The sequence below is a fragment of the Lynx rufus genome, unplaced genomic scaffold (assembly GCF_022079265.1).
Source record: "Lynx rufus isolate CCGP_SWC_20201006 ecotype Redwood Valley unplaced genomic scaffold, mLynRuf1.p SCAF_28, whole genome shotgun sequence".
Lineage (NCBI taxonomy): Eukaryota > Metazoa > Chordata > Mammalia > Carnivora > Felidae > Lynx > Lynx rufus.
In genome coordinates, this window is record NW_025814843.1 from 3,835,521 (window position 1) to 3,858,984 (window position 23,464).

The 23,464-nt window shown below is 50.6% G+C and overlaps 1 protein-coding gene across 1 annotated transcript; it reads left to right on the top strand.

The window, feature by feature from the left end:
• Positions 1-788: 788 nt before the first annotated feature.
• TRIM16 (tripartite motif containing 16) lies at positions 789-19,769 on the top strand. The gene is made up of 6 exons (XM_047089861.1): positions 789-1,343; positions 7,513-7,608; positions 12,330-12,563; positions 15,479-15,644; positions 16,115-16,210; positions 18,796-19,769. Exons 1-6 carry the CDS (start codon positions 825-827, stop codon positions 19,377-19,379), a joined length of 1,695 nt encoding a protein of 564 aa, XP_046945817.1. The 5' UTR covers positions 789-824; the 3' UTR covers positions 19,380-19,769.
• The last annotated feature ends 3,695 nt before the right edge of the window (positions 19,770-23,464 follow it).

Below are 23,464 nucleotides of genomic sequence, written 5' to 3' on the forward strand. Positions count from 1 at the left end.
CTCTGAACACACTTTTGCGAGAAGGTGATGTGGCCAAGGTCAGGGTCAGAGGCGTATATCCTCCTTTTCCTAGATGCCTCATGTCTGGTTCTATGAGATGGGAAGGGGCTGCCATATCGTTAACATCCTTGTAAGGACTTCTAAAAATGTATTTTAGATCCCTTTAAAAAATGCCAACAGGGGTGCCTGGGCGGCTCAGGTATCTGACTCTTGACTTCAGCTCAGGTCACAGTGTCATGGGTCACGAGATCGAGCCCCACATGGGGCTCTCCGCTGATAGCCCAGAACCGGCTTGGGTTTCTCTCTCTCCCTCCCTGCCCCTAGCCCGCTTGCCCATGCGCTCTCTCAAAATAAATAAACTAAAAAAACAAAACAAAACAAAATGCAAACAAAAAATTTAACCTGTCAAGCCACGTAAAGCGACGCAGGCTTTTTACGGCAGAGCTCAGGAATCTCTAATTCTTTCCGGAGCAGCCGCAGACACACGTAGTCTTCGGCTGAGCCCATGGGGTTCCAATGATTCATGCAAGGATAGAAGTTTTGGGGCTGGACCCGAGGAGGGGCCGGAGCCCATGGGGAGATGTTCTGAGTGGCCACGGGCAGCCCGAATAACCTAGCCGCCTCGCCTCGTCATCACGGCCCTGGCTGCTGGCCAAGCCCCGGGCAGAGTAATGATTAACTGGGCTTCCTCCGGGAGGGCGGAAACAGTTCAACCTCTGTGACAGCTGCAGTCAGTTAGGCGTGGTTTTCTCGTCTGACTCGGGCTGTGCAGATCCCGGCCCGAGGGGCAGAGGAAGGACAGCCTCGCCGCCAGAGTCTTCCAGATGGCCGAGCTGGACCTCATGGCTCCAGGGCCACTGCCCGGGATCAGCGCTCACCCTCTGGCCACTGTCAGCCCAGACTCTGGGTCGGCCAGCCCGGCCGAAGAAGAGGACACGGGCTCCCTGGGGAGCCCCCAGGGGGAGCCAGAGGCACAGGACGGCGGCTCTGAAGGGCAGGGGGCTCCAGATAGCGCCGCTGCTGGGGAGGAAGAGGAGGAGGAGGAGGTCCTATGTGACTTCTGTCTCGGCACCTGCAGGGTGAAGGCGGTCAAGTCCTGCCTGACCTGCATGGTGAACTACTGTGAGGAGCACCTACGGCCTCACCAGGAGAACAGCAAACTGCACAGCCACCAGCTGACCGAGCCCGTGAAGGACCGGGACCTGCGCACCTGCCCTGCCCACCGCAGCCCGCTGGTCGCCTTCTGCCGCCCCGATGGGCAGTGCGTCTGCCAGGAGTGCGGCCAGGACGAGCACAGGGGCCACGCCTTGGTCTCCTTGGATGCCGCCCGCAGGGACAAGGAGGCGAGTGCTGGGGTCCATCCAGGAGAGGGAGGTGGGGAGATGGTGTCCCGGGGAGAGGCTGGACCCCCCCACCCCCACCCCGCATTGCAGCTCCTGGGGCTGCCGACTTCACTATGGCTGTCGGTCCAGCGTAAATACCTATTGCACTTGCCCTTGGGCACTTGGAACAGGTCACTCTGGTCCTGTCTCCCTCCCGCCGTCCCCATGCTGGGTGTGTGTGTGTGTGCGTGTGCGTGTGTGTGTCCACGCTTGCTAGCTTGCTGCCATTTCTCAGCTTTCTGCAGTGGATCTGCGTTTGGGTGCAGCGTGCTGGCGTTGGAGAGCTTTGGGCAGTGACGTCTCCTTCTGGCTGGATCTGTGTGGCAAGTAATGAAATGCACACCTTGGCAGAAGTTCAAGAGAAAAAAAAAAAGTCAAACCTTTCGCCTAATTTCTCTTTTCCCCTTTACCCCACCCAGGAGACCAGTAGAAAGTGCCCCTCTAGAGACCCCCGGTGTGAAGTCTGATCTGAGAGCTTAAAAAAATGCCAAGGTAGCATAGAATTGGACACTTACCTTCAGGTCCGATGTCAAGGACGGCTTAACTGAGGGAAAATGGAAGTTCCTCATCAGATAGGGGCGCCAGGAGAGGCTGAGAGACACCACGCACAGAGCCTGTAATTTTATTCCCATCAGATAGAGAGACTGTTTCTAGAACAACTGGCTTTTCTTTGCCCTAAAGCTGATAGCCTGGAGAAGTTCTTGAGAATGGGTTTAGTTACTGTGTATTCTTTGTTTCTCATACTTTGACTCTCCATGAGCGCTTTTTAATTTTTTTTCCTTCAGTAGGGAAGTGCAGTTGACTTTTCTCCCACATTCCTTATGTTCATACTGCTGACAGCTCCCTGTTTACACTACACAGGGCGGGAGACCCACCGCAACTCCTCCTCAGTCCAATGTTCCTGGGCAGCAAAGGGAAGGGCTTTCTGGGAAGAACGCTTTACTTGCCAGGGTCCCTCCTCCGTGTCCTTTCTCAGGCACAGATTTTCTCCAGGGTTAGTGGGAATTGTTCTGGAAAGCTCTGTAGCCCAGGGGACAATGAGTCACCATCTCCAGCTCAGGAAGGCACTTGTCAAGTACCTCCAGTGTTTCCAGGGTTAGGGAATGTCAAGTCAGGAAAGCAGGTCACTGCCACTCATGACCAGGATGAATGAGGCTCTTTCGTAATCCTGGAGAGGCTCTCTATCAACAGGTCAAAGGAAAAAGCTGTACATAGTTGAGCCAAGTGGGCTTCAGTAAGCATTGCCGTGTGCTAAATACTCTGTAGATTTTCTCCTCCAATGCTCAGATCACTCTATGGGGTGTCATTTCTTTTTATCGCCTCCACGTTTTCCCAAACTCATACAGGCAACTGAGTCATGGGATGAGGCATGGAAGCTTTTGGGAAGCCACCCTACTCGGGGAACGTGAGTGAAGGACCCTAACCAAGATCACAATATTGTAACTTTCTGTTTGGTACCGAAATCCTGCCACACATATAGTAGAGATATTAGTACAAAGTGTCCTGCTGTTCTCTGTGGGTATAAATGTCTGGATATTGTTATACTTACCTGGAAAAAGTGATGGGTGTACATGTTGAAAACCAGTCTCCACCAAAGGTTGCAATAGACCATATCAGGAAAAGGTCTCCCTCCCATCCTGGATCCCCTCGCTTCCTTCCTCAGTTAAACACTACTATCTCAACTTTCTTCTGTTTCCTTTCAGAAATATTCTGTGTCTGTACTGGCAAGGGATACAATATGGATATTTAAAAAAATTTTTTTAAGTTTATTTAGAGAGAGGTAGAGATAGATAGAGAGACTGAGAGTAGGAGAGGCAGAGAGAGAGAGAGAGAATTCCAGGCAGCCTCCATACCATGTGTGGGGTTAAAACTCATGAACTGTGAGATCATGACCTGAGCCTAAAGCAAGAGTTGGACACTTAACCAACTGAGCCACCCAGGTGCCCCGCAATCTGGCTCTTAAACAATGAAAACTGGTGCACCACAGGGAGGGTAATTGTAGTTCCGAGCAGGGAACAGTTGCGTAAAGCGTGTTTGGAACCCCGGATTCAGACATCCTAGGGGAGAGCTGTGTAAGGTGAAGTAAAAACTTGGTAAAGGAGCTCTAGAGTCATTTTTTTGGTGCCGAAAAGCCGTCACGGTTACAGGTACAATGCGACAGCCCCACCCCCCAGACTTGTGGTGAAGGCCCCAGTTCAAAACCTCCGCCTTGCCGGTCTGCACGACAGAGCTCTTGTCCTTTCCATCCTGTGCCCTTGTTTTCAGCTCAGAGAGCAAGCCTACGTCCTAAGTGCAGCCAGACTCTTGTTGGCTCTACCAAATCTTAGGGGCCAAAAGCTTTCTCGAAAGGAGCCCAAGAGACCAGCCCAGAAGACCCAGTGGCTTGATGAGGCTGTAACCGCCACCGGGACTATTTTGAAAGTTGTACTAGACATCATTAAGGTTCCAGAAGCTTGGTATGCCCTTCAGCTAGCGCCGGCCTGATGGAGTCCTTTGCAGCGAAGGTCACTTTGGGTAGTGCTGAGGGCTAATTACTGAAGCAGGCACATTGTTTCAGGAAAGTGCAAACGGCAGGGTCAGCCACGAGGACACAAAAGCTGCTGAGATCCTGCATCAGAGTGACAGAGCCACTGATTTCTCCGTTAACCAAGGGAGCCCCTGCTGAGGCTCCTCGGGTCTCCGGCTACGCCAGTGGGGGCAAAACCTCAGGATTCGGGGAGTTGGGTGTTCTTTGCTATATGTTCCGTCCTGCTGGGTTTCCAGAGCCCGGCTCTTCCTGATGCGGGCCCCCTCGACACTTCTCTCCGCCCCGGGCCGGCTTCCTGAGGCCTCTCAGTGCAGTTGGCCTTGCGCACCGGCTGCTGATTTCCCGTGCCTTCTCTGAATCGCGGGCATGCTGCCACGAGAACGAAACCGGGTGCGTGCGTGCGTGCATGCGTGCGTTCATGCGTGTGTGCATGCCTGGTGAACGCTTCCTGACCCAGGAAGTGCACGTGCTTCTTTCCTGTTCTCCCTCAATTTTATCAAACCATCATTGACTGCTTCCTATGGGCTAAGTGTGAGACCACACTGTCTGTCCTCGGGGAGCTTGGACTCTAATGAGGAAGCCAAGGAATGTTCCACGGCTCCCTGGAGTGCCAGAGGGCTGAGGCAGCAGAACAGCTACATGTTCCAAGGACGGAGTTGTCACCAGGAGTGAGGCCAGGGCAGGGTTCTCAGAGAGGGGGACGACCTGTCTTGGATCATGTGTCCACTAGTGACAGGCCATTACATTCAGCCTCAGCATTGGTTCCAGAAAGTTCAGGACTGGACGTGGCCCACGGACAGTCTCCAGGTAGAGCAGGAGCCAAGTTTCCGTGAGCCACACGAACCAGCATTGTCCTCGGCCCATTCTCTGGTAGCCAAAAGGCAGATGATTGGAGGCCACTCAGGAAAATAATTTCTTCTGGAAGTTCTGAGAAATGTTTTGGACTCAGTATTATTACGTAACTTGTTTTTCCTTAGACATTCTACCAGGGTGTATATCTCAGGGAGGATGTTCTGTTTGGCTGGACTGGCATGTAGTAGGTTCTGACCAATCTACTGAGGAATGAAGTCAGCCCAGGTAGAACTCTTGTGCTACCAAGTGCAAACTCTCCAGAACGACCAACCAACGTTGTGTGGATGGAAATACAAAGGAACCGACACCACCTGGAATTTTCTTCTCCCTTCGCCTTCCCTCCGCTATTCCTGCCTCCACCTCTAACCTGAAGTCTGACCCCTGAGCTCTGAGTGCTACCTTCCGCAAGAACAATTCTGTTAACCTATTCCTGTGGCCCTGAACCAGAGGAGAAGCTAAATGATCTGATGGGGGGGGGACGCCGGGGTGGCTCAGTCAGTTAAACATCCAACTTCAGCTCAGGTCATGATCTCACGGTCCGTGAGTTCAAGCCCTGCGTCGGGCTCTGTGCCAACAGCTCGGAGCCTGGAGCCTGCTTCGGATTCTGTGTCTCCCTCTCTCTCTGCCCCTCCCCTGCTCGCGCTCCGTCTCTGTCTCTCTCTCTCTCTCAAAAAGAAAATAAAAACAAAATAAATAAAAAAAAATGCACTGACATGGAGAGATCACATAACCAGCAATGGCGGGTCTCAACACTCCAAATACTGTGCCTCTTGTACATTTGTCATTACCTTGCTGATGTAGACAGTGCCGTCCCGTCTAGGACTGTCTTCAGTCATTGGCGCCACTGTCTGGCTTTTGTACAGGGTCCACCCTGCCCCCCCCGGAAGTGTGTACAGATGACATCTTGGGAAACCCTAAAGCCAGAGCCTGGGGCACCCTGTCATTTTCTAGGAACAAGATTAACTGGAGATACAGGTCTCCCCAAGCGGCCCCACCTTTTGTGGTAATCCCAGTGCCTTCCCCTGGGGTGACTCACTCAGAGAGGTCTCCACTAGGTAGTCAGGAGTCCTTTTCTCCTTTTATGGCAGTCTGCAGGCAACGGAGAAGGCCCGTTCCCCGGCTCCTCTCTGGGAGCGTCCCTGTGCTCCGCATCAGGCTGGGGCTGCCCGTGTCGTCCGCTGCCAGGCTGTGTTTCCGCTCTGTCTCCTACCACCTTTAAACAAGCACATCACGTTTCTCCCCTTCCCTGGGACAGGTCACTGTATAAGCCTTTTATTTATTTACTTCTTTTAATGTTTATTTGTTTTTGAGAGAGAGAGAGAGAGCACAAGTAGGGGAGGGGCAGAGAGAGAGAGAGAATCTATAGCAGGCTCCAGGCTCTGAGCTGTCAGCACAGAGCCGGATGCGGGGCTCGAACCCGTGAACCGTGAGATCATGACCTGAGCCGAAGTCAGACGCTTAACCGACTGAACCACCCAGGTGCCCCTGTGTAAGCCATTTAGATAGACCAGGATTCCATGACTGCTCCCAAAAGGCCAGACCCTCCCTCCGCCTCCAAATAGGTCTGGGGTGGGGAGGTCGTGAGGCTCCCTCAGTTCCAAGTCAGCATCCCAGGTCCTGAGCAAAAGGAAACAAAACAAAGCAAAGGAGTTACCTGCCCCCTGCAGAGGGGGACAAAGCCTCCTTCCTGCCTCCCTATACCCTCACAAGGGGGCCTGGAATCCGCCCCCAAGTTTCTGTAGGAAAAAGCAGAGAGCATTTATGCCCTCTGAGTTCCCTTAGGGCCAAATGACACACAGCTTCAAACGCAGACAGAACCTGTTGAAAGCAGTTAAAACTATTCTTTTTGTGCTGATTCATGGCCTTGTGGTCGGGCCTTTGAAGGTTGCAAAGGTTTCGACTTTATGTGTTGGCACACTTCTTGGCAGAAAAGTGCTCGGGGAGTCTCCGGAAGGAACAGTGAAGCAGGTGGTGGGGATCGGAGTGGGCAAACCCAAGGTTCTTGGGCAGGCACTTGGCTTGGGCAGGAGGGCTCGCTCTGCCTGCCTCCAGGCGCGATGAGCGCGTGATGGGACACAGCCATGGTGGCACCACCCAGGACAAGAAGGGGCTACCACGAAAGCCTCACTGATGTTGGTGGAGCACGAGCAGCGTGCCAGCTACAAGGGCAAGTTCACAGTCATGCCTGCTGTGTCATTCGATCCTCACAAAACCCCCATGAGTGAGGTGCCTCAGTTATCCCCATTTCACAGGTGAGGCAGTGGAAGTCAAGAGGCACTAAGTAGATTTTCCACTGCCAAGTAGAAAACCTGGGGTCCCTACCCTTGGCTCCAGCTCGTACTCCGTGTACGGTTATTCTGGGGGCAGGGGGGCTGGGCTCCACTGCACTGATAGACTGTGTGACCTTGAGTAGGTGTCTTCACGGTATCATCTGTGAGATGGAGGTAATGGTGTTTACCTGCTGTGGGTGTGCTCGGGACGACAGGAGGTGATCCACCTAAATGCTTGAAGTGACGGCCAGTTGCCGCACAGCAGACATGCTCACCGCCTTTTTAGGGGATGTGTGCCGAGTTCGGCCCCAGCAGGTGCTGGCCCACAGCTTACCCTTCCTGTGGATTTCGGGCCCTCCGGGCTGGCTTCTGAGGCAGCTCCCAAGGTCAGAGTCTCCTTTCCATGGGACAAGAGTGAATAGTACATCGCTCCGGGGGACATTCTGGGTGCACTCCATAACTTGTTCTTCCTTCTCCTCAGGCTGAACTTCGGGACACCCAGTTAGAGCTGGAACGGAAACTCAGGTTGAATGAAAACGCCATCGCCAGGCTCCAAGCCAACCACAAATCCGTTTTGGTAAGGCTGGCCCATCTGGGGTTGTGGGACATGGGGTCACAGGCCCAGCCTCCCTGTCCATGGGCACCTTGGCGTTTCTCGGCAGATGGAGATTATAGGTATGGATATGATTGGCTATGCCACAGGATAGCCTCACCTTGCTGTCAGCTTTTGCTATGAAATTAGTTTAAGGTTCAAGACTGGCAAGTGATTGACTTTTTAATAATACAGAGTAGAGCAAGTCTAATCCTATAATAACAACAGTCCTGTTTTTACATTCGCATATGCTTTTCTGACCAGGAGAAAGGGGTGTGCGTAGGAGCAGAGGGGGTAGAACTCCAGGAATCAGGCAGAGTCTGGGTTTCTTTCATCATGGAAGAGTGTTTTGCATGTGAATGTCACCAGTCCTGTGTCCTGGCAGCCAGAAAAAAGAGTGGAGAACTGCTTGATTAGTGGATGGTGACTTGATAAGGCCAATGGTGTGCCCAGAGACTTAGTTTTAGTCTGTCTCATATATGGCCATTTTCCATATAAAGTATAAGTAGAGCCAAACAGTTCCACAAATATTTCTCAGTAGTGGAAAGCCAATAACCATCACTCAGAAGAGAATCCCAAACGCCTAAGCTATGGTAGTGAGTCAGCAGCAGCATCTTTGCATACTATGAATGATTCAATCCATCTTTCCTTCCTTCCTTCCTTCCTTCCATCCATCCATCCTTGTATCCATGCATCCATGCATCCATCCATCCATCCATCCATCCATCTATCCATCCATCTTTCCATCCATCCATCCATCCATCCATCCATCCATCCATCCATCTTCCCATCCATCCATCCATCCATCCATCCATCCATCCATCCATTTCAACTTAATTTTCTCCTTCTTAATGTTTACAAATAACTAGCTGTGAACGATCAATACCTCTTTCGCATCCACATCAACTTATGAAAAGAAGAAAGATAGTTGTTCCCTTAAAGTCTTATACACCTTCAGAATTGTTGATTTCCAGGCTCAGGATAATCTAGAGAACCACATGGAGCATCTTGCCTTTTCTCTAGCCCTTTATTTTTCAGACAGTTTGATCCCTACTCAGCTCTTCTCATAATTGTGTGGTAACTTGGGGAGGTAGTTATCACAATGGCCACCAAGTACAAGGGACATGAACACACAGACAGATGACAAGACTTTCCTGGTGCCCCCAGATGGATGGAACAGGAGGACCTGGCATTATTTCTCCCTGGACCTAAGAAACTCGGGACATGTACAGGCTTGTGCACCGTCCTCAACCTCTTTAAACCGTTAACTTTGGTATTTTGGTAGGTTTGTGGCCCCTCCTCTCTTTAGTCTTCATTTGTCATCATTTGGGCAGTAAGTGATATGCTTTGCACATTCCATTTACATGCAAGGAAGAAGTATTTCTCCATGAAACAGTTTAGGAATGAGAGGTCACATAGGACAGCAGCAGAGTCAGTCTGCCAACATCAATTGAGGCCTCTCCTCCACCGCCCTTTCTCAGGAAGGCCTTGGTGGAGGAGAGGGGATTGGGACCCTGAAGTCTGTCTTTAGACTTCTATGAGAAACTTGTGGTGGTTCTACTACTACTTCTCCTTCTCCTTCCCCTCTTCTTCCTCCTTCTTCTTCTCCTCCTTCTTCTTCTCCTCCTTCTTCTTTCTTCTTCTTCTCCTCCTCTTTCTCCTTCTCCTCCTCTTTCTTCTTCTTCTTCTTCCTCTCCTTCTTCTTCTTCTTCTTCTTCTTCTTCTTCTTCTTCTTCTTCTTTTTCCTCTCCTTCTCCTCCTCCTCCTCCTCCTCCTCCTCCTCCTCCTCCTCCTCCTCCTCTGTCTTCTTCCTATTATTATTAGAGAGAGAAAAAGAAAGAGTTTGGATGGGGGAGAGGGGCAGGGAGAGAGAGAGAGAGAGAATGATAGAATCCCAAGTAGGCTCCATGCTCAGTGTGAAGCCTGATGCGAGACTCGATCCCATGACCCCAGGATCATAACCCGAGCCGAAATCAAGAGTCAGATGCTTAACCAACTGAACCAGCCAGGCACCCCCGATCAGGGAATTTTGAAGAACAAGATTTAGTACTCGGAGGTCATGGAGGACACAGTTTGCTGCCTGAAGGTGACATGGTGACACCATGAGGTGGCCGGCAGAGAGAGAGGAGGGGAGAAACTGCAGACCTGGGGTCTGCCTTTATTGGGGTCAAGGGTGGTGTCTAGGGTGTCTTGGGCGGTTCACTCCTTACTGGCTTATTTAAAGCATGAGAACAGGAATTTGGGCTCGGGAAGAAGTGAGGTCACTCAAGGGGCAGTTATTTCGGTTCTGCCAGGGATTTCTGAAAGGGGGAGCTTCCTGAGTGAGGGTGGCCTGATTCCTTATCTGGTTGTTTTGCTTGAAGCCATGCCACACAGCTGGCAATGTTTATTCCAGGCGGATGTCTTTTGAAATGGATGCTTCAGGGGCGCCCGGGTGGTTCAGTCGGTTAAGCTGCCAACTCTTGATTTCGGCTCAGGTCGTGATCTCACGGCTCATGAGTTTGAGCCCTGCACTGGGCTCTGTGCTGTCACTGTGGAGCCTGCTTGAGATTCTCTGTCTCCCCCTCTCTCTGTCCCTCCCCTGCTCACTCTCTCTCCCTTAAAAATAAATAAATGAACATATAAAAATAAATGGACGCTTCAGGGATGACAAACTTAATGTCAGGCACGTACGTGACAGCTGCTGTTCTCCACGGGCTCTTTCCGGTCTGTGCTTGAGTTTGGAGAAGACCTTCCCATCTGCCTTCTTACTTAGCCCCGATTACCAGCTCATTTGTTTCCAGTTCCATTCAGCTGCTCCAACTGTGGAGGAAGCCAATAGATGATGGGGCAGTTGGCATAAAAATGACAATGTAGAGAGAGGCTCTACCCAGCTCCCCACCCCTAGTTAATTTAAGATGGCCCTTGCTTCCTTTCCCCTCCTCCTTCCTCCCTTCACCATCAGATCAAAGATTCAGCCGCCACTAGGCATTCCTGTGGGCCGCGTACCTGAGTCTTGGCCAAGCAGGGTCTCTATCCAAGCAGAGGTCCTGTTACCTGGTGTCATCATTTCTCCCCATCTCCCTCCAAACCTAAGGCTTCCACATGCCCTGGACCAAGGGCGTCATCCTTTTGGAGTCCTTTCCTTACCAGTCCCCCCTTATTCTCCTCCTCCCCTCCCCCCATCTTCCCTGCCAGGGGACTGAGTGCTGAGGCACCGTTTTGGCTCCCCGTGGATGCCCAGGGAGCATCCTTACTCTCGCTCTCAGGAGGAGAAACAGAAACGAGCACCTGGAGCGGTTGCTCAGATTGCTCTCAGATGGGATCAGCGTGGGTGGGGACAATGGGGGAGACTGAGGCAGGCAGAGAACGAGCTCTGGGCTGTGGAGTGAGGTCAAGGGAATAGGAGCAAAGGAAAGTGTGTCCAAGACCCCTAGATGAAGTTTAGTAAGGTGATCATGTTTGTGCAATGAGATGAAATGGGACAGCATCGGAGGGGGCTGTCAGCACCGGTGCCGAGGAACGATTTACACTTGGATTGAGGTTAGAAACACGATATTGACTGAAGGCATTTTGTAAAGGCTGTTCCTCCTCTGGAAGGATAGAGGGCACGTGCAGACACACACAAATACCGTCGTGCAAACCCTTCCTGTTCATCACAGGGGCTTTGGTCTGTATTTTATTCGGACGTGACATTCCGTTCTACACACGTATGCTCATCCTGCTGTGCTCAGGTGCCTAACCCCCTAAACATTTTGTGCTTGGAGGAGACACCACAAGCTTAGATGGATGTGCTCTTGGTTCTGACGGGCTCAGTGGGCGGTTTAACCCGACGTAATGAAATCCTGAGAAAGCGAATTCATGCTACTGACTTGTACAAAGAAGCCAACCTAGGAGTTTACCACCAGAAATGTAATTCTCAAGTATGCATGCATTGCCCTGGTAGGAAAATCAGTTTCAGAAACTTGAACAGTAACCCCAGACTGTCAGAGCTGGGGGCTTGGGGGGGTGGGGGCGGGTCTCAGAGATCATCAAATGTAAGGGAGATGATGGTGCGTAAGTACCTGCACCCTGAAAAGTAAATCTTTTTTTTTTTTCCAGGAACCTAGGATTCATATGAGAATAAAAGGCTGCCTTTTTAATTTTTTTTATTTTTTATTAACAAAATTATTTTAATGTTTATTTATGTTTGAGAGGGAGAGAGACAGAATGCGAGCGGGGAAGGGGCAGAGAGAGGGAGACACAGAATCTGAAGCAGGCTCCAGGCCCTGAGCTGTCAGCACAGAGCCCGACACGGGGCTTGAACCCACGAACCGCGAAATCACGACTTGACCTGAAGTCAGATACTTAACCGACTGAGACACCCAGGGGCCCCAAGGCTGCTTAAAAAAAATTTTTTTTTAAATGTTTATTCATTTTTGAGATAGAGAAAGAGAGCACGAGCAGGGAAGGGGCAGAGAGAGAGACACAGAATCTGAAGCAGGCTCCAGGCTCTGAGCGGTCAGCACAGAGCCTGACGCGGGGCTGGAACTCACCAACCGCGAGATCACGACCTGAGCCAAAGTCAGACGCTTAACCGACTGAGCCACCCAGGCGCCCCAAAGGCCGCCTTTTGTTATAGAAAATTGCTCCCCAGGTTGCGGGTTGCTCGGCTTTACGGGTCTGTGTGTGGAGCTTCGATAAAGTCGAAGCCTTGCTAACATCTTCACCGCCCCCTCCCTCACCAGGTGTCAGTGTCGGAGGTGAAGGCGGTGGCCGAGGAGCAGTTTGGGGAGCTGCTTGCTGCCGTGAGGAAGGCCCAGACTGACGTGATGCTCTTCTTGGAGGAGAAGGAGCAAGCCGCACTGAGCCAGGCCAGCGGCATCCGGACGCATCTGGAGCACAGGAGCGCACAGATGGAGAGGAGGAGGCAGGAGCTGGAGAGCATTGCCTCCATCAGTAACACCGTCCTCTTCCTGGAGGTGCGGGCGGGGGCGGGGCCCGAGGCACCCATCCCTGGTGCCAGGGAGCACCCTCGCTCTGCTGGGTCTGTGCCAGATGTGGGGAATGCGGGACTAGAACTGCTCTTTTTAAAACTTACTTCTTTATTTTGAGAGGGAGAGAGGAGAGAGAGCAGGAGGGGCAGAGAGGGGGAGAGAGAGAATCCCAAGCAGGTTCCGTGCCGGAGGCGCGGAGCCTGACGCGGGGCTGGAGCTCCCGAAGCGCGAGATCGTGACCTGAGCCTAAAACAAGGGTCTGGTGCTCGACCGACCGAGACAGCCGGGAGCCCCTAGAACCGCTCTTCGATAAATGGGGTGCACGGGGCGCCGTGGGACCGGAGAGAAGTAGGTGTTAGCAGAGAACAGGAATACAGGAGCGGAAAGGAAGACTCCCCAGAGTGGGAGACTGGAACTGGGTCATGGAAGAGAAGTCATGTCCAAAGAGACAGAACGGCCTGTGCTCAGGCAGGGAGGTTTGAGAAAGCACCACCGGGGCGCCTGGGTGGCTCAGTCGGTTGAGCGACCGACTTGGGCTCAGGTCATGATCTCACGGTTCGTGGGTTCAGGCCCCGCGTCGGGCTCTGTGCCGACAGCTCGGAGCCTGAAGCCTGCCTCTGATTCTGTGTCTCCCTCGCTCTCTGCCCCTCCCCCGCTCATGCTCTGTCTCTCTCTCTCTCTCTCTGTCTCAGAAATAAATAAACATTAAAAAAAATTAAAAAAATAAAAAAGCACCACTGATGTGGGGAATTAGGTGCTTTCACAAGGAGGGGCCTGGGCTGCTGGGCACATAGTGATGGAAACGAGGCTCACGGGGCCAGGCAGGCATCTGACTGCAAGAGAACTTTGTTCTTCAACGTGAAGTCACCAACACCACCAGTGGAGAATTTCAGATGAGAGAGGAGTGAGCTGGTATCAGTACGCCCGGCAGGGGTGAGGCTGGGGACCTCTTGCCTTTCAGAGAGGGGCTGCGTGTGCTGGTTGATTGAGGAAAGCTGGGCAGGCAGAGGAGACGAGACTTTCATCACGGGGCCACGCAGTATTCGCTAAGCCACATGCCATTAGGCCCAGACCTGAGGACATGTCATCTTGCAGGGGCTGGGTGTAAATTCCATCCTCCCAGATCTGTCACTAGATAGCCTGGCGTTTATAACCAAGTCAGTTAACTTTTCTGGGTCTCAAATTCCTCATTTACCAGATAATCAGCTCAGAGTCAATAACTTTCGAGGCTCCTTCTAGTCTAATATCCCTAAAAATAGCTGAAAAAAATTGTTTTGATTTATTTTTCTTCAGTAAATGCTATGGCCAATGTGGGGCTCGAACTCACCACCCCGAGATCAAGAGTCAAATGCTCTACCCACAGAGCCAGCCAGGGGCCCCCAAATAATTTTTCTTTAAAATTTTTTAATGTTTATTTATTTTTGAGAGAGAGAGAGAGAAAGAGCATAAGAAAGGGAGGGACAGAGAGAGAGACAGAATCCGAAGCAGGTTCCAGGCTCTGAGCTATCCGCACAGAGCCGGATGCGGGGCTTGAACTCACGGACCGCGAGATCATAACCTGAGCCGAAGTCGGATGCTCAACTGACTGAGCCACCCAGGTGCCCCACTGATTGCACTTTTGAAAAAAATTCCCCTCTAGTTACAAATATAAATATTTGTTGTGGAAAAAAAAAAACTCTTGGAAAATATGAAAGGAAACAATCACCCAGGCTCCCACCACCCAAAGACAACCATAGTTAACCCTTTAATGAGAAAGAAAAGCAGGTAGAGAAAGACAAAAATACTAACAGAATGTCTTTGTCAGTTCCTTTGCTTTCCAATATCAAAACAAAGAAAATAGGAATGAATGTTTGGCTTCTCACGTCACGAGTTTCCCCAGAGAGGACATAATTTTTCTTTTTTCTTTCCTCCTTGTAGGACTTTAACTTAAAAACTTTAAGATGCATGAAATATATTTGCGTGTAAGTTATTTATGTAGAAAGGCAACTTCTTCTTCTCCAAATTGTGACCCGTTTGAAACGACAGCAAGTGTTGAATAACCCATTTTTGCCCCCACTGATTTAAAATACCACTTTTCTCATGTATGGTGCTAAACTCCACCTACAGTGTTAAAATGTGTAACTTGTAAAAAAAAAATTTTTTTTTTAAGTTATTTATTTTGAGAGAGAGAGAGAGCACAAGCAGGGGAGGGGCAGAGAGAGGGAGAGACAGAATCCCAAGCAGGCTCCAGGCTGTCAGCACAGAGCCCGATGCGGGGCTCAAACTCATGAACTGTGAGATCACGACCTGAGCTGAAGTCAGATGCTTAACTGACTGAGCCCCCCAGGCGCCCCTATTCTTTTTTTTAAAGGTTTTATTAAAACAAAATTTTTTTTAACGTTTATTTATTTTTGAGACAGAGAGAGACAGAACATGAATGGGGGGAGGGTCAGAGAGAGAGGGAGACACAGAATCAGAAGCAGGCTCCAGGCTCTGAGCTGTCAGCACAGAGCCCGACGCGGGGCTCGAACTCCCAGACCGCGAGATCACGACCTGAGCCGAAGTCGGACGCTTAACCGACTGAGCCACCCAGGTGCCCCTAAAGGGTTTATTTTTAAGTAACCTCCACACCCCGCATAGGGCTCTAAACCTACAACCCCGAGACCAAGAGTCTTATGCTCCACCAAGAGAGCCAGCCAGGCGCCCCGGTGTCTCTTGATTTTTAAAAGCCCACGTCCCCGGTTTAAAAAAGAAACACCTTCTGTGTTGTGAGGTCCTGAGCTAGATATGTTACATAGACTTGCTCTCTGAAGGGCACCTTACCATCAACCCATTTTACAGATGCAGCCAGTGGTGTAATGAGAGCAGTGTCAGAAATGCAGAGATCAAGGCACGTTCTGCCATGTTTTCTTCACCTGCAGGAGTACTGCAAGTTTAAGAACACTGAGGACGGTGCCTTCCCGAGTGTTTACATAGGACTCAAGGATAAGCTCTCGGGCATCCGCAAGGTCATCACAGACTCCACTGTTCACTTAATCCAGTTGCTACAGAACTACAAGGTCCAGCTCCAGGATTTCTGCAAGGAAGGTGAGAAGCTGTCCGGGCCGTGGGCTGTGGTATGAGTGTTTCTCAGAGTGGTTGGTGGGGAAGGTGAGGGACAGCCAGGGGAGAGCGGGGGAAATCAGGGGGAATGTCTCATTTTCAAAGCCGTCCTTTGGCCAGGCCACATCGCTAATGGACGCTTACTTTGATGATTTTATTTTGCGATTGAGGCCCAGAGACGTCGAGTTAGTTACATCGTGCAGTTGGCTTGCGTTTCTGAGGTTGTGAATGCCTGTACTTTTAAGTGGAATCCAAGCCAGTCTGGGATCTTTCCCCAGCGTATTATGCTTCACCCATGAGAGAAATGTGGCCTATTGGGCAGAGCTCTCTCTGACAGGACTGGAGTCCAGTCCTTCCCCCAGGGAGCCCGGGGAAGAGTGGCTGGGAAGTCCTGCTTCTTAGGTTCTCCTGACCACCTGGACAGGTGTGCATTCATAACCCTCTGATTTTTCTAGAGGAATATGATATCAGAACTCAAGTGTCTGCCGTGGTCCAGCGCAAGTACTGGACCTCAAAACCTGAGCCCAGCACCCGGCACCAGTTCCTCCAGTGTAAGTTGTGAACAGCTTCCTCTTCCCCGCTCGTCGACGTCAGCGTAATGCTCTGGTGAAGCACGGACCCCATCTGTCTCTTTTGTTCTTCTAAAAATTTTTAAAGAATTTTTTAATGTTTATTTTTAAGAGAGAGAGCGAGAGCACGCACACAAGGGGGGGAGGGGCAGAGAGCGAGGGAGACACAGCTTCCGAAGCAGGCGCCGGGCTCCGAGCTGTCGGCACAGAGCCCGACGCGGGGCTCAAACCCACGAACCATGAGGTCGTGACCTGAGCCGAAGTCAGACGCTTAGCCGACGGAGCCCCCCAGGCGCCCCAAGAGCACCATCTCTCATTAAGTTTCAGGTTCTCGCAACCCCAGGTGTATCCCTAAATGGGACATATAAACAATTTAATGAAAAAGTTATTTTTTTTACTTTTCACAATTTGAGGCAATTTCAAATTTACAAAAACGTTGCAAAAATAGGTCAAAGAATTCCTGTCGACCTTTCATCCAGCTTCTCCAAACGTTAACGCTTTGTATAATTACAGCGCGTTGACCGAAACCAGGAAGCGGACATTGGCACACTGCTTGCTATAAGCTCATCTACAGAATTTATTCAAGTGTTTCACCAAGTGCTCCAACCAGTGTCCTTTTTCTGGCCCATAGTCTGATCCAGGATCACAAATGTTTCCATGCCTCCTTAGTCTCTCCCAGTCTGGGTCCAGTCCCTTAGTTTTTCTTTGTCTTTCATGACCTTGGCACTTTTGAAGATCCTGGTTAGTTACGAAATGACTCCCTTAAAAAAAAAAAAAGTTTATTTATTTATTTTTGAGAGAGAGATAGAGAACCAGAGCTAGTGCAAGCAGGGGGAGAGGCAGAAAAAGGGAGAGAGAGAGAGAGAGAGAGAGAGAGAGAGAGAGAGAGAGAGAATCCCAAGCAGGGTCCAAGCTGTCAGCGCAGAGCCCGACGTGGGGCTCCATCCCCCAAAACCATGAGATCATGATCTGAGTGGAAATCAGGAGTCAGGTGCTTAACCGACTGAACCACCCAGGCGTCCCTGGAATTTAAATAGACTTGAATATGCTAATTCACTTGGAAAATATAGGAGCCCAAGATAGAGTCCCATGTGACATGTGGAGTTTATAGACTAGAAGGAAGACAGGCACGAAACAAACACACAAATAAATGGATTATATACATTTTGTTGAGCACCATGAAGTTTAAACGGCCAGAGTGCTCCGAGAGAAAGTGATGGGGAGTCATCTGCCCCAGATTATGGTCACAGAGGGCCTCTTTGAGGACATGCACCGTTAGCTACCATTTGAAAGGATCGGTAGGAATGACCTAGGCTCAGGGTCGGCGATGATCATGTCGCGGATGGACATGGTCTGTGCTAAAGGGCTCGGTGTTGCGTGCTTCTGAGGTCAGGGTGGCTGGAGTGTGGCAGTCAAGGGGCAGAGGGCGGGAGGTGCGGCTGGAGACACGGGCCAGGGCCAGTCATGCGTGGCTGTGCAGGCGGGGGTGAGGAGGGTCACTGCTTTATTCTGTGGGCAGAGGGCCCCATCAAAGGTCTTTAAGCTGGGGTGACATGATTTACCTTAGCCTGTACCCTGAAACATACCCTGTGGCTCTGTTGTGGAGAAGGGCCGGAAGGGGGTCACGGCCGAGGGGCCAGCAAAGAGCCCGTTCTGGACTAGATCGGGGGTGAAGCAGCGGGCTGGACAGAAGTGGGATCTACAGGGCTTGATGCTGCCTGTGGGTGGGGGCGGGTGGAGAGGAGGGAGGAGCCAGGTGGGGGGTGAGGATGGGGGCAGAGACATTTCAAAAATAACTTGAGCGTGACTTGAGCAACTGGGTGTCTGGAGGTGCCATTATTATCTTTATTCTCCGGGGTTGGCGAGAGGATGTCTTTGAGGGAATGTCTGAGCAATCACCAGGCTAAATATTGGTCAATTAAAAAAAAAAAAAATGAAAAGGGGCACCTGGGTGGCTCAGTGGGTTAAGCATCTGACGCTTGATTTTGGCCCAGGTCATGATCTCACGGTTCGTGGGCTCGAACCCCACGTCAGGCTCTGCGCTGACAGCGCGGGGCCTGGTTGGGCTTCTGTCTCCCTCACTCTCTGCCCCTCCCCTGCTCGCTCTCTCTCTCTCAAAATAAATAAATGCACATCTAAAAATAAATAAACAAATACATACATAACGAAAGAATCGCGTGTGGGTGGGTGAGTGCGTATTTCCACCAGCCCTGGCCCACACCGAGAAGAGTGTCTGGCCTTCGATACATATTTGTTGGATGAATGAATGAATGAATGAATGGGCGAGACAGTGAATGAATCCGTGGATTTTGTGTCTTGATTCAGCTCAGCAAATAATACAGCAAATGCCCGGCGATTTGAACTTCAGAAAGGAAGGAAGTGGAGTGATTTGAGTTCTTTCTGTTTTGGTTTTCGCCCACCTCTTTCCTGGGGTGGGGGGGGCTGGACAGTCGCCCCAGTAAACAGAGAGGCAGAGAGAGGTGTTTTCTCTTGCTTGGGAGGCTGGCTGGGTTTGAAGTGTTCCGTCCGAATCCACCGTCAGTTCCTGCCCTTCTGTACCTCCTCAGATGCATGTGACATCTCGTTTGACCCGGACACGGCACACAGGTATCTCCGGCTGCAGGAGGACAATCGCAAGGTCACCAACACCACGCCCTGGGAGCATCCCTACCCGGACCTCCCCAGCAGGTTTGTGCACTGGCGGCAGGTGCTGTCGCAGCAGAGCCTGTACCTGCACAGGTACTATTTTGAGGTAGAGACCTCCGGGGCGGGCACCTATGTTGGCCTCACCTGCAGAGGCATCGACCGGAAGGGGGATGAGCGCAACGGTTGCATCTCCGGGAACGACTTCTCCTGGAGCCTCCACTGGAATGGGAAGGAGTTCACAGCCTGGCACAGTGACTCGGAGACCCCGCTCAAAGCCAGACCTTTCCGGAGGCTGGGGATCTACGTCGACTTTCCGGGAGGGATCCTGTCCTTCTACGGCGTGGAGTCTGACGCCATGACTCTGGTTCACAAGTTTGAGTGCAAGTTTTCGGAGCCGGTCTACCCTGCCTTCTGGCTTTCCAAGAAGGAAAACGCCATCCGGATCCTGGATCTGGGAGAGGAGCCCGAGAAGCCAATGCCAACTTCAGTGCAGGCTGCTCCCTAGACTCCAGCCTCCGTCCCTCGGACTCTTACCGACCACAAAAGACGGGACAGCGGCTTGCGTCTTAAGGGTGGCCCCGGGATGGAAATCTCCACCAGAGGAGAAAGGTCTCTGGCTTCTCCCTCCTGCTCCCTGCTGTGCTGTTCTCTCTGTTTGCAGTGATCCCTAAGCACCTGCCTCCTCTTTCTCACCTTCTAGTGATATTCTCCTGTCTGCTCAGGTGCCCAGATTCAGTAGCCGGGAACCTTCAGAGTGATCCCAAAAGATTGCAGAGTAATCAGAATAGATCGCAAGCTCTGTGTTGCACGTCTGGGTGCCGTGAGGCCGTTATGAACTCACTTAACCTTCACAGCAGCTCATATCCTCCTCTTTTGCAGATGGGGAAACCGTGGTTCGGGCGGGGGTGGGGGGGTGGTGGTCAGTTAACTTGCTCAAAGTCATTGTGATCACATGGTGAGCAAGTGGCAGAGCCGGGACTCGAACCTGGGCAGGTCGGTGCTGAGATTTTAACCAGTCCCCCACGCTGCCCTCCTCATTAGATCATGGGTATCGTGGGTAAGGGAATAAGCCACATGATGAACTCCAGGCATGGATACCGAGTGTCTCGAACCTTCAGTGTCTTAGCATCCACTCCGTCTGGCTGGGCCACTCAGCTGCATAGTGGCAGTGACCTCACTACCTCACACAGCAGCTCATCGTAGTTTTGGATAGTGAACATTAGAAGAAATGTCTTAAAAAAAATTTTTTTTAACGTTTATTTATTTTTGAGACAGAGAGAGACAGAGCATGAACGGGGGAGGGTCAGAGAGAGAGGGAGACACAGAATCGGAAGCAGGCTCCAGGCTCCGAGCCATCAGCCCAGAGCCCGACACGGGCCTCGAACTCACGGATGGCGAGTTTGTGACCTGAGCTGAAGTCGGACACTTAACCGACTGAGCCACCCAGGCGCCCCTAAAAAATTTTTTTTAAATGTTTATTTATTTTTGAGAGAGAGAGATAGAGTGCGAGTGGGGGAGGGGCAGAGAGAGAGAGGAGACACAGAATCCGAAGCAGCTCCAGGCTCCGAGCCATCAGCACAGAGCCCGATGCGGGGCGGGGCTGGAACTCATGAACTTCGAGATCACAACCTGAGCCCAAGTCAGACGCTTAACCGACTGAGCCACCCAGGTGCTCCCAGAAGAAATGTTTTAATGGAGTCCAAGTCCTAGTCCCTGTGACCTCCGAGGAGGGGTCTCCCCTTGACTATGTGGACTCGTCTGATTTCTCATTCAGAGGACAGACCTTCAACTGTATGAAGGCAGTTCTCACGCACGTCCTCCAAGGAAGTTTGTTTTCACCCTACGTTTCCCACTTTTCCTTCATAACTTCTGGGTCTTTTCCTGTGACCTGTGTCAAGGCAAGTTATCGTCCTCTTTGACAGTCTGATGGTCCCTTGACTTGTTTCCAGAGACCCCGCCCTATGTTTGTATCCAAGGATCTATACAGTGGAGGATTAGAATTTTCGAGAATTTTCAAAATTTTGTAAAATTGGAATTTATTTTCATTTTTTATTTGAATTTAAAATATTGTGGCATCATTGCTGCTTCCAGAGATACCTTTGATTCACGATTCTGCGTGCCATAGGCTGGCACTCCTTCCGAGCCTAGTGTCAGCCATGGAATTGGTGAACTTTTTCTTCTGAAGTCTTAATCTTGTGGATCCATATTGATTAGGGTAAGGCTAAAATACGGAATCTCGCAGCCCCTGGTCAATACCTTTTGGGTGTAGTTATTCAATAAGTTATGTTTTGGGAGAACTGTATACAGCTGTAGCCAACTTTTAAAGCCCACTTTTAGTCCTTTGTCCACCAGACACCCGGAAGGACTTTCCCAGTGGCAAAAATCAAGACATGTCCGCATTTCCTTGCTCACCTGCTTCACAATGCTCTCGAAAGAGAAAACGAGATCAGCCTGGCCAGTTTTTACTGAACCACTGAGGTTTGTTGGTATTGGCTGCTTTATTTTCTAAATGCTCACCGACTCCTTCATTAAACCACTTTAGGATTCTGCCGTGAGTTCACATCCAAGTTGGATGAGTGTGTTGTTTCCAGAATCTACCTTATTTTTCTCTTTAGAAATTAAGACACTTTTACGTGTCCCCGTCCTCTACACTTTTCTAAATGTCTTGAAGGTTACCGCCTGGCTTTTGGTCACATCGGTAAACTGGGTCAGGGTCATGAGATGTAATTTGTTTAAGTCAGAATGCTTGAGCTCTTTTTTTTTTTTTTTAATTTTTTTTTCAACGTTTATTTATTTTTGGGACAGAGAGAGACAGAGCATGAACGGGGGAGGGGCAGAGAGAGAGGGAGACACAGAATCGGAAACAGGTTCCAGGCTCTGAGCCATCAGCCCAGAGCCTGACGTGGGGCTCGAACTCACGGACCGTGAGATCGTGACCTGGCTGAAGTCGGACGCTTAACCGACTGCGCCACCCAGGCGCCCCTGCTTGAGCTCTTATAAAGGAACCCTTTGTGACTCGAACTTCATTTCCCAGCCAGCTCTCTTTGTCCGTTCAGTTTCAGTGTCAACACCTCCCTTCTTGATATGAAAGATCAAAACAGGGGCATCTGGGTGGCTCCCGTCAGTTGAGCGTCTGACTCTTGATTTTGGCTCAGGTCATGATCTCAGGGTTGTGAGATCAAGCCCTGCTTCTGGCTCCTCGCTGGGTGTGGAAACTGCTTAAGTGTTCTCTCTTTCCTTCTCCTTCTGCCCTTCCTCTGCTCCCCCCCCCCAAAAAAAGATCAAAGCAAAACTGAGTGTTAGAAATACCTACTTTCTTTCTGTCATTGCCTCAAATGATGGGTATATCTTCTTTCTTACTCTTGGTCCCCAAACTGAAATTGCCTAAAACAAACAAATTAAAAAAACAAAAACAAAAACGGGGCCTATTTTATATTCCGTCATTTCCCCAAAGCCGTGTGAGCGTGGGGCACTCTTCCGTATTTACCTACATTTATTTCCTCTTCCATTGTGTAGACGCACTTGGAAACACAATCTGAACTCATCAGGAGCTCCTTTTGGTGCGTGATTGTTTTGTTCCATTACTAAACCATTTTTGTGAGCGTAGGGTCAGAATGCAATTTTAGCCTCTACGTAATTTATTCTTGTCTCAACTTTTTGAGGTTCAAGTGCCCATGGCATTCTTTTCCAGGAACGTTATGGAATCTGAGTCAATTCCCACATCCTCCCAAGATCCATGATGAAATGATAAGATACAAATTTGGGCCCATTCGTGGAACCCTTCTTTCTTTAACATGTTCAGCATGTTTTTGGAATGACCGTCCTCAAATCAAATTGATTCAACATATATGTTGAAATATATGTTATGTATTTATAACATGCAAGCTGCTGGGCTGGGCACTAAGATACAGCGACCCAGAAGATAACCAGCTGTACCCTTGGATCACGGAAGTTGATTTAACATTGAAGTGAACGGCCCCTGGTTAAGCCTCCAACTCTTGGTTTCAGCTCAGGTCATGATCTCACGGTTTTGTGAGTTCGAGCCCCACGTCAGGCTCTGCACTGACAGCGCTGTCTCCCTCTCTGTCTCCCTCTCTCTCTGCCCCCTCCCTACTCGCCCTGCCTCTGTCTCTCACAAAATAAAGAAATAAACTTAAAAAAAATTGAAGTGAAAAGTGAATCTGAAGAGCTGAACAGTAATCCACGATTCAAGACAATAAGAGACGAGGCAGTATTTCCTCCCTCATTTCCTTGCCTGATGTACTGCTTCTAATGTGATGTTTTCTCAGGCCATCTTGAGTTTTGAATTGTGTTGTTGACTGACCATGTATCGGATTGCTCCCCGTCTCTACAACCAACTGTCCCCATTTCGGGGGTCACCACTCCAGCCCCATTAGCCAAAGACAGAAGTGGAAGAAATAGTAGCCTGCACATTTCCGGCTTCTCCTAGGTCCATCCGATTTGAGCAGGACTCCCCTCCCTCCACACCCACGATGCGTCACGGTGGTGGTGGGGCAGGAGGGTCACCATATCGTGTGTAGCTGATATCCACATGCAGGGGACACCGTGTATGGCTCAGGTAGAATGACC